The sequence below is a fragment of the Oncorhynchus mykiss genome, chromosome 32 (assembly GCF_013265735.2).
Source record: "Oncorhynchus mykiss isolate Arlee chromosome 32, USDA_OmykA_1.1, whole genome shotgun sequence".
Lineage (NCBI taxonomy): Eukaryota > Metazoa > Chordata > Actinopteri > Salmoniformes > Salmonidae > Oncorhynchus > Oncorhynchus mykiss.
The window spans coordinates 337498-352368 of NC_050572.1; the positions used below are offsets into that span (position 1 = coordinate 337498).

Below are 14871 nucleotides of genomic sequence, written 5' to 3' on the forward strand. Positions count from 1 at the left end.
ACATTCCAATGATTACATCCAACTTTAGTGTTTGGTCTCACATTCCAATGATTACATCCAACTTTAGTGTTTGGTCTCACATTCCAATGATTACATCCAACTTTAGTGTTTGGTCTCACATTCCAATGATTACATCCAACTTTAGTGTTTGGTCTCACATTCCAATGATTACATCCAACTTTAGTGTTTGGTCTCACATTCCAATGATTACATCCAACTTTAGTGTTTGGTCTCACATTCCAATGATTACATCCAACTTTAGTGTTTGGTCTCACATTCCAATGATTACATCCAACTTTAGTGTTTGGTCTCACATTCCAATGATTACATCCAACTTTAGTGTTTGGTCTCACATTCCAATGATTACATCCAACTTTAGTGTTTGGTCTCACATTCCAATGATTACATCCAACTTTAGTGTTTGGTCTCACATTCCAATGATTACATCCAACTTTAGTGTTTGGTCTCACATTCCAATGATTACATCCAACTTTAGTGTTTGGTCTCACATTCCAATGATTACATCCAACTTTAGTGTTTTGGTCTCACATTCCAATGATTACATCCAACTTTAGTGTTTGGTCTCACATTCCAATGATTACATCCAACTTTTTGGATGCGTTTGCTGTTTCGATTAGTTTCAGATTACTTTCTGACCAATAGAAATGGATGGTAAATAATGTATTGTTATTTACAAGAAAAGTGACAATACAATAGAATATGTTTCTTAACACTTGTCCGTTCATGTGGATTCTCTCTACCATGATTACGGATAGTCTTGAATGAGTGAGAGAGTTCATCTACAAATATGAAAATCCCAAGACATGCTAACCTCTCTCCATTACAATAACAGCTGACGTTAGCATTTTGTGTGTGTGTGTACTCACTACCTCTCCTGTTCTGATGTGTTGTTACTCCAGGTGAATGGAGACATCCCTCCCAAGTTAAAGAGCGCTCATGAGGTCATCCTGGACTTCATCCGCTCCCGACCACCTCTCAACCCTGTGAGTCCTGACCTGGTCTCTGACCACCTCTCAACCCTGTGAGTCCTGACCTGGTCTCTGACCACCTCTCAACCCTGTGAGTCCTGACCTGGTCTCTGACCACCTCTCAACCCTGGGAGTCCTGACCTGGTCTCTGACCACCTCTCAACCCTGGGAGTCCTGACCTGGTCTCTGACCACCTCTCAACCCTGGGAGTCCTGACCTGGTCTCTGACCACCTCTCAACCCTGGGAGTCCTGACCTGGTCTCTGACCACCTCTCAACCCTGGGAGTGCTGTTCAATTACGTATATTATAAACAATATGAAATGTGAAAGCATGCATGTCTATGGTGCAGACCTAGTTCACATTGGTCGCGATTTTAAATAGTCTAGTGCGTCAGACCCAGCTGCTGTGCTACGACAGACCTGATGATGATGAGGATGAATTGGGAAGATTGTGTGTCTGGCAGCCTCCTATTGCTACGACTGAGAGCACAGTTGTACACTCTAGACTGTAATTATTGCCCTTGTGACGCCTTCTTGCTCCTAAGGGGATGAATCCAGTTTTGTTGAATTGAAAGGAAGGGCAGAAGGGCAGTGCTTCAGTATGTTGCTTCAGTACATGTTTTTATTGTGGATGGTTGATGAGCCTCCTGCACAGAATTCATTATCTGCTTGTCTGTCTACTTGTAGGTTACTGGAAGGAAGTTGAAGCCTCACCCTGCGTGGCCGCAGACCCTACATGAGCGTCTCTTAGAGGGCATCAAACAGGAGAGGAAGCTACGGCCTGTTTCACCTGACGTGACCCGACGCAACCGCCTGGGTGAGCAGGACACACACGCTCGGATGCAGCCGGGACGCGGCCCGGCTCGGCCGGTGTTACACAAAAGTTGACCCTCACTCCATTTCATTCCCACATATGACACATTATTATATTAGTGTCACAGATTATAATTTCTAATACTGGTAGGTTCCTTGATAATTTGTGAGATTGAGGGCATCTAGTTTAGATTGTAGGATGGCCAGGGTGTTAAGCATATCCCAGTTTAGGTCACCTAGCAGTACGAATACTGAAGATGGGGGGGGGGGGGGGGCAAGCAATCAATTCACATATGGTTTCCAGGGCACAGGTGGGGGCTGACGGGGGTCTGTAACAAGCGGCAACAGTGAGAATTATTTCTGGAAAGGTGGATATTTAAAAGTAGAAGCTTGAATTGTTTGTGCACAGACCTGGATAGCATGACAGAACTATGCAGGTATTCTATGCAGTAGATTGCAACTCTATCTTGTTGGAAAATGTTGTAGTTGGGGATGGAAATTTCAGGAGTTTTGGTGGCCTTCCTAAGGCTCGGCTAGGACATCAGAGTTGGCGGAGTGTACTAAAGCAGTGAATAAAACAAACTTAGGGAGGATGCTTCTGATGTTAACATGCATGAAATCAAGGCTTTTATGGTTATAGAAGTCTAGGGAATAGGTGTAGTACTGGGGCTACAGGTCCCTGGGTTAACCTCCACATCACCTGAGGAGGAGGAGGAGTAGGATACGGGTACGGCTAAAGGCTAAAAGAACTGGTCGTTTTGTGCGTTCGGAGCAGAGTAAAAGGAGCAGATTTCTGGGCGCGGAGGAATAGATTCAAGGCTTAATGTACAGACAAGGGTATGGTAGGATGTGAGTACAGTGGAGGTAAGCCTAGGCATGGCTTAAGTCACGGCATGTGTGGATGGTGGAACAGAAGGGCTAGGTTTAGCTAAGGCGTATTGAGCAGGGCTGGAGGCTCTACAGTGAAATAACACAAAAATTACTAACCAAAACCGCAATAGACAAGGCATGATGACATTAGGGAGAGGCATGTATGAGTGATCATAGGGTCTAGTGAGTAGCAAGGTGAGCCGGATGTACGGCAATTCAGACAGCTAGCAGGCTAGCAGTGAGTTAGTGGAGCTAACGTGATGCAGCCCAGACTCCCAGGCTAGCAGTGAGTTAGTGAAGCTAACATGATGCAGCCCAGACTCCCAGGCTAGCAGTGAGTTAGTGGAGCTAACATGATGCAGCCCAGACTCCCAGGCTAGCAGTGAGTTAGTGGAGCTAACATGATGCAGCCCAGACTCCCAGGCTAGCAGTGAGTTAGTGGAGCTAACATGATGCAGCCCAGACTCCCAGGCTAGCAGTGAGTTAGTGGAGCTAACATGATGCAGCCCAGACTCCCAGGCTAGCAGTGAGTTAGTGGAGCTAACATGATGCAGCCCAGACTCCCAGGCTAGCAGTGAGTTAGTGGAGCTAACATGATGCAGCCCAGACTCCCAGGCTAGCAGTGAGTTAGTGAAGCTAACATGATGCAGCCCAGACTCCCAGGCTAGCAGTGAGTTAGTGGAGCTAACATGATGCAGCCCAGACTCCCAGGCTAGCAGTGAGTTAGTGGAGCTAACATGATGCAGCCCAGACTCCCAGGCTAGCAGTGAGTTAGTGGAGCTAACATGATGCAGCCCAGACTCCCAGGCTAGCAGTGAGTTAGTGGAGCTAACATGATACAGCCCAGACTCCCAGGCTAGCAGTGAGTTAGTGGAGCTAACATGATACAGCCCAGACTCCCAGGCTAGCAGTGAGTTAGTGGAGCTAACATGATGCAGCCTACACTCCCAGTGCAGGCTAGCAGTGAGTTAGTGGAGCTAACATGATGCAGCCTACACTCCCAGTGCAGGCTAGCAGTGAGTTAGTGGAGCTAACATGATGCAGCCTACACTCCCAGTGCAGGCTAGCAGTGAGTTAGTGGAGCTAACATGATGCAGCCTACACTCCCAGTGCAGGCTAGCAGTGAGTTAGTGGAGCTAACATGATGCAGCCTACACTCCCAGTGCTGGCTAAGTGGGGCAGGCACACTTGCGAACTCCAATTCAGTAAGTCAAATCACCTTTTCCCTTGTGTTCATTAAATTACTCTGACAATATCACCCCCATCTGATGAATGTCATGTTCAAATCTACCAGGTTCAGACCCAAACACACAGACATGCTTTAAAGTAAGGGGTGATGGTTGGGTTGTGTGGGGTGATGGTTGGGTTGTGTGGGGTGATGGTTGGGTTGTGTGGGGTGATGGTTGGGTTGTGTGGGGTGATGGTTGGGTTGTGTGGGGTGATGGTTGGGTTGTGTGGGGTGATGGTTGTGTGGGGTGATGGTTGTGTGGGGTGATGGTTGTGTGGGGTGATGGTTGTGTGGGGTGATGGTTGTGTGGGGTGATGGTTGTGTGGGGTGATGGTTGTGTGGGGTGATGGTTGTGTGGGGTGATGGTTGTGTGGGGTGATGGTTGGGTTGTGTGGGGTGATGGTTGGGTTGTGCGGGGTGATGGTTGGGTTGTGCGAGGTGATGTTTGGGTTGGGTAATGGTGGGGTGGGGTGGGGTGAAGGTTGAGTTGGGTAATGGTGGGGTGGGGTGAAGGTTGAGTTGTGTGGGGTGATGGTTGTGTGGGGTGATGGTGGGGTGGGGTGAAGGTTGAGTTGTGTGGGGTGAAGGTTGAGTTGTGTGGGGTGAAGGTTGAGTTGTGTGGGGTGAAGGTTGAGTGGGGTGATGGTTGTGTGGGGTGATGGTTGTGTGGGGTGATGGTTGTGTGGGGTGATGGTTGTGTGGGGTGATGGTTGTGTGGGGTGATGGTTGTGTGGGGTGATGGTTGGGTTGTGTGGGGTGATGGTTGGGTTGTGTGGGGTGATGGTTGGGTTGTGCGGGGTGATGGTTGGGTTGTGCGAGGTGATGTTTGGGTTGGGTAATGGTGGGGTGGGGTGAAGGTGGGGTGGGGTAATGGTTGAGTTGGGTGGGGTGATGGTGGGGTGGGGTAATGGTTGGGTAGGGTAATGGTGGGTTGGGGTGATGGTTGGGTCGGGTAATGGTTGGGTTATATTATGGTGGGGGTTCAGGTAGGTTTAGGGGTATGGTGGGGTAGGGTTATATTATGATTAGGTATGGTTAGTGCAGTGCTGACTAAAGTGCTTCCTAGAGGGGACGGATTACCCTGTAACACTAAAGGCTGCCTGCCTGGCCTGTCCGTCACCTTGATTCACTATGGTATACAGTGCCTTGGGAAAGTGTTCAGACCCCTTGACTTTTTCCACATTTTGTTACGTTACAACCTTTTTCTAAAATGTATTAAATTGTTTTTTCACTCATCAATCTATACACAATACCCCATAATGACATTACAATACCCCATAATGACAAAGCAAAAACTGAAATATCACCTTTACATAAGTATTCAGACCCTTTACTCAGTACTTTGTTGAAGCACCTTTGACAGCGATTTCAGCCTTGAGTCTTAAGTATGATGCTACAAGCTTGGCACATCTGTATTTGGGGAGTTTCTCCTTTTCTTCTCTGCAGATCCTCTCAAGCTCTGTCATGTTGGATAGGGAGTGTTGCTGCACAGCTATTTTCTGGTTTCTCCAGAGATATTCGATTGGGTTCAAGTCCGGGCTCTGGCTGGGCCACTCAAGGGCTTTGGAGCAGGTTTTCATCAAGAATCTGTCAATACTTTGCTCCATCTTTCCCTCGATCCTGACTAGTCTCCCAGTCCCTGCCGCTGAAAAACATCCACACAGCATGACGCTGCCACCACCATGTTTCACCGTAGGGATGGTGCCAGGTTTCATCCAGTCGTGACTCTTGGCATTCAGGCCAAATAGTTCAATATTGGTTTCATCAGACCAGAGTATCTTGTCTCATGTTCTGAGAGTCTTTTGGCAAACTCCAAGAAGGTTGTCATGTGTCTTTTACTGAAGAGTGATTTTCATCTGGCCACTCTACCATAAAGGCCTGATTGGTTGAGTGCTGCAGAGATGGTTGTCGTTCTGGAAGATTCTCCCATCTCCACAAAGGAACTCTGTAGCTCTGTCATAGTGACCATCGGGTTCTTGGTCACCTCTCTGGCCAAGGCCCTTCTCCCAGATTGTTCAGTTTGGCCGGGTGGCCAGCTCTAGGAAGAGTCTTGGTGTTTCCAAACTTCTTCCATTTAAGAATGATTGAGGCCACTGTGTTCTTGGGAACCTTCAATGTTGCAGACATTTTTTGGTGCCCAGATCTGTGCCTAGACACAATCCTGTCTTGGTGCTCTATAGACAATGGCTTGGTTTTTGCTCTGACATGCACTGTCAAAGGATGAGCAATGGCAACTGGATGCACCTGAGCTCAATTTTGACTCTCATAGCAAAGGGTCTGAATACTTATATAAATAAGGTGTTTTTAAAAATAAAAAAATTGACATTTGCAAACATTTCTGAACATGTTTTCGCTTTGTCATTATGGGGTAGTGTGTCAATTTTTTGTAGGGAGAAACAGGGTTGATGATGATGATGATAGGACCATATTGAAGATGTTCCCTCCTATAGGAGCAGACTAAAGACCTGACTGTAACACAGACTGATGATTAGGGTGGAATACAGTGTTGATGATGATGATGATGATGATAGGACCATATTGAAGATGTTCCTTCCTATAGGAGCAGACAAAAGCATCAGCACCCCTCAAGATCTGAACCGCAGCTCTGGTATTATTACTGCTCTCACACCTTTCGTGTGAGATGATGTACATAGTGTTGGACTTGAATGAGAGGAAATGCATTTCAGAATACTACCAAATTGTATCTGTAAAATCAACTGTCTTTGTGGGCGCCTATTTGCTTCACTCTTGCTCCTTTACTGACGGTATCATCAATATTTAGGGAAGTTTTCCTTCTCACAGTAATAATTGATGTTGCCTCTAGAGGTAAACCAGTTTAACCCAATGAGTCCAATCGTAATGCTGGTGCCTTTTTTAAACATTGTGTTTCTGTACTTACAGCGTTTTATAAGAAGGTCATACCAAAGATAATCTTGATTTAGAATTGTAGGACCCCTTGAAGTATAAAAAATATATCCAGTATACATAATGATTTGATTAATGTGTTGTTGGCCTTGCTGCTATTAGCCCGTACAAACGCCTTGAACAACAGAGTCCCCGTCCCCCCCAAAACCAAGGTTTGTTCTGAAGTGTCTGTCAAATATCTGAGAGACATAAAGATCAGGAAACCATTTATTTATTTTTGTACAAGTATTTATCCCCTTATTTTAGGCATTGAACAGTTTCCAGTACGAGTCAAAAGTTTGGACAGACCTACTCAATGGTTTTTTTCTTTATTTTTTTCTATTTTCCTGTCACCTGTGACTAATGTTCACCTTTCCTCTGTCCTCTGACTCCTCCCACAGACTTGTTCACTCCAGATGCCCCCAGGAAGCACGCCACCAGCACCCTGTCCTGTCCACCAGCTCCCGGGGTGGGAGGGGCTCTGCGTCAGAGGAAGAGGCTCCTGAAGGCGCCCACGCTGTCTGAACTGGAGAGCTCAGAGTCCGATGTACGTGTGTGTGGATAGAACGTGATTGTTTGTTATCCATACACCACTTACACAAAAGCCTTTTTTCTACAACGACGAGTACAAGAAAGCTCTTGACTTGCACACACAAACAAGTGTTTCTAGTCCTTTATCCAGCCAATATCCAGAGTGTCTAGTTCGTCTTGTCCAGAGTGTCTAGTTCGTCTTGTCCAGAGTGTCTAGTTCGTCTTGTCCAGAGTGTCTAGTTCGTCTTGTCCAGAGTGTCTAGTTCGTCTTGTCCAGAGTGTCTAGTTCGTCTTGTCCAGAGTGTCTAGTTCGTCTTGTCCAGAGTGTCTAGTTCGTCTTGTCCAGAGTGTCTAGTTCGTCTTGTCCAGAGTGTCTAGTTCGTCTTGTCCAGAGCGTCTAGTTCGTCTTGTCCAGAGCGTCTAGTTCGTCTTGTCCAGAGCGTCTAGTTCGTGTCGTCGTCTAGTTCGTGTCGTCCAGTGGCAGAAATGATCATGTTTGCCGAGGAGCAGGTTAGTCTCTTGTGTAATGGTAGTCTGTCTCCATCAGTCATGTGTATCTCCTCATTAACAGGATGAGCCCAGTCACAGCTCCTCCAGTTTGTCAGCATCCATGTTGGACGCCTCGTCTCCGGGATCTGTCCTGGGGAAGAACGGTAAGATACTTTCACTCTTTTTATTTTTATAGATCTCTTTGTATTTATGAATTCATAGTGAACATTTTATAAACTGTTCCATATTCCACGAAAACATGCACATTATTGAATGGTAAAGTACATAACACCATGTGTACTAGCTAGTACACTAGATCTGTCCACTCTTTGAAGGCTCCTGAGGTATAGAACACCGCTGTTACATCCCAAATGGCACCCTATTCACTAGATAGTGCACTATCAAGCTATTTTTATTTGAAAGATTATACAGACAACACAAACACCCCATATGCGCTAACAGAGCTCGACCCAAATACCAGACTTTAATTAAACATTATATAGATATACAGTTGAAGTCGGAACAACCTTAGCCAAATACATTTAAACTCAGTTTTTCACAATTCCTGATATTTAATCCTAGTAGAAATTCCCTGTCTTAGGTCAGTCAGGATCACCACTTTATTTTAAGAATGTGAAATGTCAGAATAATAGTAGAGTGATTTATTTCAGATTTGATTTCTTTCATCACATTCCCAGTGGGTCACAAGTTTACATACACTCAATTAGTATTTGGTAGCATTGCCTTCTAATGTTTTGGGTAGCCTTCCACACGCTTCCCACAATAAGTTGGGTGAATTTTGGCCCATTCCTTCTGACAGAGCTGGTGTAACTGAGTCAGGTTTGTAGGCCTCCTTGCTCGCGCATGCTTTTCCAGTTCTGCCTACAAATGTTCTATGGGATTGAGGTCAGGGCTTTATGATGGCCACTCCAATACCTTGACTTCGTTGTCCTTAAGCCCTTTAGCCACAACTTTGGGAGTATACTTGGGGTCATTGTCCATTTGGAAGACCCATTTGTGACCAAGCTTTAACTTCCTGACTGATGTCTTGAGATGTTGCTTCAATATTGACAGCATGGCCAATGTATTCAACCTTTTCTAGCCTATGATGTTGAGTGTTTATCCTTTTAAGCTTGGAAAAGAGACCCTTAAACCCAGACTTGGACCACACCACACACTCCACTGAATATCAGGTTAGTTATTGCTTTGCAACATTAATCAATCAACCAATCAAGCAATCATATGTATTGATGAAGCCCTTTTTACATCACTTGACATCAAAGTGCTATACAGAAACCAGCATTCTGTGGTGGTTAATTTCTTTACTATCAGATGAGGAGAGACAAACTTATCACAAGTCAGAGTTATACTTAAACAATATTTTTATTCACTTATTAATAAGGGAGCAGGTTAATACAACGCACACATGGGTCACAAGGTTAATATGTGTATGGAAGATACTTATACTTTACAGCAGACACAGTATCTGCTGTAAAAACCGTACTCTTTGTGTAGAGACCAGGGTCTGGCCCTGGGGTCGTCTCTCCCTGGTACCTTATAGAACAGAAAAATTAACTTATGCTCTGTAATGCGGTCTCTTTAGGTTTTATCACCCAAAAGACATCATAGATCTCCTGTCAGTGTTATCTACCAGAGACCCATCCTCAGTAGAACACACACAGATGAGCGTTCTAACAACCCCTTATTCTGTTGCATTTAACAACCATTTGATGCTATAACAGCATTATAACACAATCTTATTATTTCCACCATTGGTGTAACTCTGAAAAAAGCAATGAAGATTCTATTCATCTTGTCTCTGCTTCCAGTATGAATGAAAATAGTTTCCTGAGCCAATGCTAACTTGCGTTAGAGTCATGACTGGGGGCATGCTAGCTGATACCATAGACTTTGTTATTGTGCTAACGCTAGTTAGCATCTTCCTTTAAACTGCATGCAGAGACATTTAAAATGGTGTTCACGAGTTCATCGGAGTCTAAGGAAAGTAGATAAAAGGCTTCATTGCCAGAATCCTGAAGTATCCTTTTAAACACGTTGTTTTCAAAACTGTTGCAGCTTCTTCAGACAGACGAGCAGTTCTGATGAGAATGGATGTGTTGTCGTCTGGGGGTGTGTTACTGTGTGTTGTCGTCTGGGGGTGTGTTACTGTGTGTTGTCGTCTTGAAGCTGTGTGATTATGGTGTGTTGTCGTCTGGGGTGTGCTACTGTGTGTTGTCGTCTTGAAGCTGTGCGATTATGCTGTGTTGTCGTCTTGAAGCTGTGTGCTTATGGTGTGTTGTCCTTTGGGGTGTGCTACTGTGTTGTCGTCTTGAAGCTGTGTGATTATGCTGTGTTGTCGTCTTGAAGCTGTGTGCTTATGGTGTGTTGTCCTTTGGGGTGTGCTACTGTGTTGTCGTCTTGAAGCTGTGCGATTATGCTGTGTTGTCGTCTTGAAGCTGTGTGCTTATGGTGTGTTGTCCTCTGGGGTGTGCTACTGTGTGTTGTCGTCTTGAAGCTGTGCGATTATGCCGTGTTGACGTCTTGAAGCTGTGTGATTATGGTGTGTTGGAGCTGTGTCTTGAAGCGGTGTGATTATGCTGTGTTGAAGCTGTGTGATTATGCTGTGTTGAAGCTGTGTGTCGTCTTGAAGCGGTGTGATTATGCTGTGTTGAAGCTGTGTGATTATGCTGTGTTGAAGCTGTGTCTTGAAGCTGTGCGATTATGCTGTGTTGTCGTCTTGAAGCGGTGTGATTATGCTGTGTTGAAGCTGTGTGTCGTCTTGAAGCGGTGTGATTATGCTGTGTTGAAGCTGTGTGTCGTCTTGAAGCGGTGTGATTATGCTGTGTTGAAGCTGTGTGTCGTCTTGAAGCGGTGTGATTATGCTGTGTTGAAGCTGTGTGTCGTCTTGAAGCTGTGTGATTATTAATACAAGGAAATGGATGATGCTACACTTCGTGGCTGGTAAATTCCCTACTAGCCGACATGATGAAGGTGGAGTTAACATGAGGCAACAGAAAACCCAGGAGGGGAGAAATTACATAGTAGCTGTTGTCAAAACTGCAAAATGTACCATCTCCACCGGCAGAAGGGTTCTTGTACCAAATCCAAGAGTTTGGGGCATGTTCAAAACATGTGCAATAAAGTAGCAGGAGTGATGCTGCACTACTTTAGTCCTATATGGGGCCCTGGTCATATGTAGGGCACTACTTTAGTCCTATATGGGCCCTGGTCAAATGTAGGGCACTACTTTAGTCCTATATGGGGCCCTGGTCAAATGTAGGGCACTACTTTAGTCCTATATGGGGCCCTGGTCAAATGTAGGGCACTACTTTAGTCCTATATGGGGCCCTGGTCAAATGTAGGGCACTACTTTAGTCCTATATGGGGCCCTGGTCAAATGTAGGGCACTACTTTAGTCCTATATGGGGCCCTGGTCAAATGTAGGGCACTACTTTAGTCCTATATGGGGCCCTGGTCAAATGTAGGGCACTACTTTAGTCCTATATGGGCCCTGGTCAAATGTAGGGCACTACTTTAGTCCTATATGGGGCCCTGGTCAAATGTAGGGCACTACTTTAGTCCTATATGGGGCCCTGGTCAAATGTAGGGCACTACTTTAGTCCTATATGGGGCCCTGGTCAAATGTAGGGCACTACTTTAGTCCTATATGGGGCCCTGGTCAAATGTAGGGCACTACTTTAGTCCTATATGGGGCCCTGGTCAAATGTAGGGCACTACTTTAGTCCTATATGGGGCCCTGGTCAAATGTAGGGCACTACTTTAGTCCTATATGGGGCCCTGGTCAAATGTAGGGCACTACTTTAGTCCTATATGGGGCCCTGGTCAAATGTAGGGCACTACTTTAGTCCTATATGGGGCCCTGGTCAAATGTAGGGCACTACACTATCAAACTGCCTTTATCAACTCTCGCTCTCCTTCCTCCTGAACTCTAATCTCACTGTTTTCTCTCTCCCCTCCAGCACCCCCTAGGTTCCGGCCCATCACCATGACTCCCCAGCCTGACAGTCACCCCTCCCCTCAGAGGAGACACTCCATTGAGAAGGAGCCCCCCACCAGCATACGACCCTTCACAGCCCCCACCAGACAGAGCTCCAATTCTCTGGTATGTACACTATTGTGTGCTGCATGGTATTATAGTGGACACTACTTAACTACTGTGTGCTGCATGGTATTATAGTGGACACTACTTCACTACTGTGTGCTGCATAGTATTATAGTGGACACTACTTCACTACTGTGTGCTGTATGGTATTATAGTGGACACTACTTCACTACTGTGTGCTGTATGGTATTATAGTGGACACTACTTCACTACTGTGTGCTGCATGGTATTATAGTGGACACTACTTCACTGCTGTGTGCTGCATGGTATTATAGTGGACACTACTTCACTACTGTGTGCTGCATGGTATTATAGTGGACACTACTTCACTACTGTGTGCTGCATGGTATTATAGTGGACACTACTTCACTACTGTGTGCTGCATAGTATTATAGTGGACACTACTTCACTACTGTGTGCTGCATGGTATTATAGTGGACACTACTTAACTACTGTGTGCTGCATGGTATTATAGTGGACACTACTTCACTACTGTGTGCTGCATGGTATTATAGTGGACACTACTTCACTACTGTGTGCTGCATGGTATTATAGTGGACACTACTTAACTACTGTGTGCTGCATGGTATTATAGTGGACACTACTTCACTACTGTGTGCTGCATGGTATTATAGTGGACACTACTTAACTACTGTGTGCTGCATGGTATTATAGTGGACACTACTTCACTGCTGTGTGCTGCATGGTATTATAGTGGACACTACTTCACTACTGTGTGCTGCATAGTATTATAGTGGACACTACTTCACTACTGTGTGCTGTATGGTATTATAGTGGACACTACTTCACTACTGTGTGCTGTATGGTATTATAGTGGACACTACTTCACTACTGTGTGCTGCATGGTATTATAGTGGACACTACTTCACTGCTGTGTGCTGCATGGTATTATAGTGGACACTACTTCACTACTGTGTGCTGCATGGTATTATAGTGGACACTACTTCACTACTGTGTGCTGCATGGTATTATAGTGGACACTACTTCACTACTGTGTGCTGCATAGTATTATAGTGGACACTACTTCACTACTGTGTGCTGCATGGTATTATAGTGGACACTACTTAACTACTGTGTGCTGCATGGTATTATAGTGGACACTACTTCACTACTGTGTGCTGCATGGTATTATAGTGGACACTACTTCACTACTGTGTGCTGCATGGTATTATAGTGGACACTACTTAACTACTGTGTGCTGCATGGTATTATAGTGGACACTACTTCACTGCTGTGTGCTGCATGGTATTATAGTGGACACTACTTCACTACTGTGTGCTGCATGGTATTATAGTGGACACTACTTCACTACTGTGTGCTGCATGGTATTATAGTGGACACTACTTCACTACTGTGTGCTGCATAGTATTATAGTGGACACTACTTCACTACTGTGTGCTGCATGGTATTATAGTGGACACTACTTCACTACTGTGTGCTGCATAGTATTATAGTGGACACTACTTCACTACTGTGTGCTGCATGGTATTATAGTGGACACTACTTCACTACTGTGTGCTGCATAGTATTATAGTGGACACTACTTCACTACTGTGTGCTGTATGGTATTATAGTGGACACTACTTCACTACTGTGTGCTGCATGGTATTATAGTGGACACTACTTCACTACTGTGTGCTGTATGGTATTATAGTGGACACTACTTCACTACTGTGTGCTGCATGGTATTATAGTGGACACTACTTAACTACTGTGTGCGGCATGGTATTATAGTGGACACTACTTCACTACTGTGTGCTGCATGGTATTATAGTGGACACTACTTAACTACTGTGTGCTGCATGGTATTATAGTGGACACTACTTCACTGCTGTGTGCTGCATGGTATTATAGTGGACACTACTTCACTACTGTGTGCTGCATGGTATTATAGTGGACACTACTTCACTACTGTGTGCTGCATGGTATTATAGTGGACACTACTTCACTACTGTGTGCTGCATAGTATTATAGTGGACACTACTTCACTACTGTGTGCTGCATGGTATTATAGTGGACACTACTTCACTACTGTGTGCTGCATAGTATTATAGTGGACACTACTTCACTACTGTGTGCTGTATGGTATTATAGTGGACACTACTTCACTACTGTGTGCTGCATGGTATTATAGTGGACACTACTTCACTACTGTGTGCTGCATGGTATTATAGTGGACACTACTTCACTGCTGTGTGCTGCATGGTATTATAGTGGACACTACTTCACTACTGTGTGCTGCATGGTATTATAGTGGACACTACTTCACTACTGTGTGCTGCATGGTATTATAGTGGACACTACTTCACTACTGTGTGCTGCATAGTATTATAGTGGACACTACTTCACTACTGTGTGCTGCATGGTATTATAGTGGACACTACTTCACTACTGTGTGCTGTATGGTATTATAGTGGACACTACTTCACTACTGTGTGCTGCATGGTATTATAGTGGACACTACTTCACTACTGTGTGCTGCATGGTATTATAGTGGACACTACTTCACTACTGTGTGCTGCATGGTATTATAGTGGACACTACTTCACTACTGTGTGCTGCATAGTATTATAGTGGACACTACTTCACTACTGTGTGCTGTATGGTATTATAGTGGACACTACTTAACTACTGTGTGCTGCATGGTATTATAGTGGACACTACTTCACTACTGTGTGCTGCATAGTATTATAGTGGACACTACTTCACTACTGTGTGCTGCATGGTATTATAGTGGACACTACTTAACTACTGTGTGCTGCATGGTATTATAGTGGACACTACTTCACTACTGTGTGCTGCATGGTATTATAGTGGACACTACTTCACTACTGTGTGCTGTATGGTATTATAGTGGACACTACTTCACTACTGTGTGCTGCATGGTATTATAGTGGACACTA

At 44.9% G+C, this 14871-nt stretch overlaps 1 protein-coding gene across 4 annotated transcripts in view; it reads left to right on the plus strand.

Annotated features, from left to right (window-relative positions):
• Positions 1-12031, plus strand: part of spire1a (spire-type actin nucleation factor 1a) — a 32626-nt gene extending 20595 nt beyond the window's left edge. For 2 of the 4 annotated variants that reach the window (XM_036971641.1, XM_036971638.1), the window contains exons 7-11: positions 912-1004; positions 1677-1806; positions 7206-7351; positions 7907-7988; positions 11805-12031. In XM_036971641.1, the coding sequence (XP_036827536.1) occupies positions 912-1004; positions 1677-1806; positions 7206-7351; positions 7907-7988; positions 11805-12022 (669 nt within the window). In that variant the 3' untranslated portion in view covers positions 12023-12031. The remainder of the gene's footprint in view (positions 1-911; positions 1005-1676; positions 1807-7205; positions 7352-7906; positions 7989-11804) is intronic. The other 2 variants (XM_036971639.1, XM_036971640.1) reach the window with 2 other exon arrangements.
• The last annotated feature ends 2840 nt before the right edge of the window (positions 12032-14871 follow it).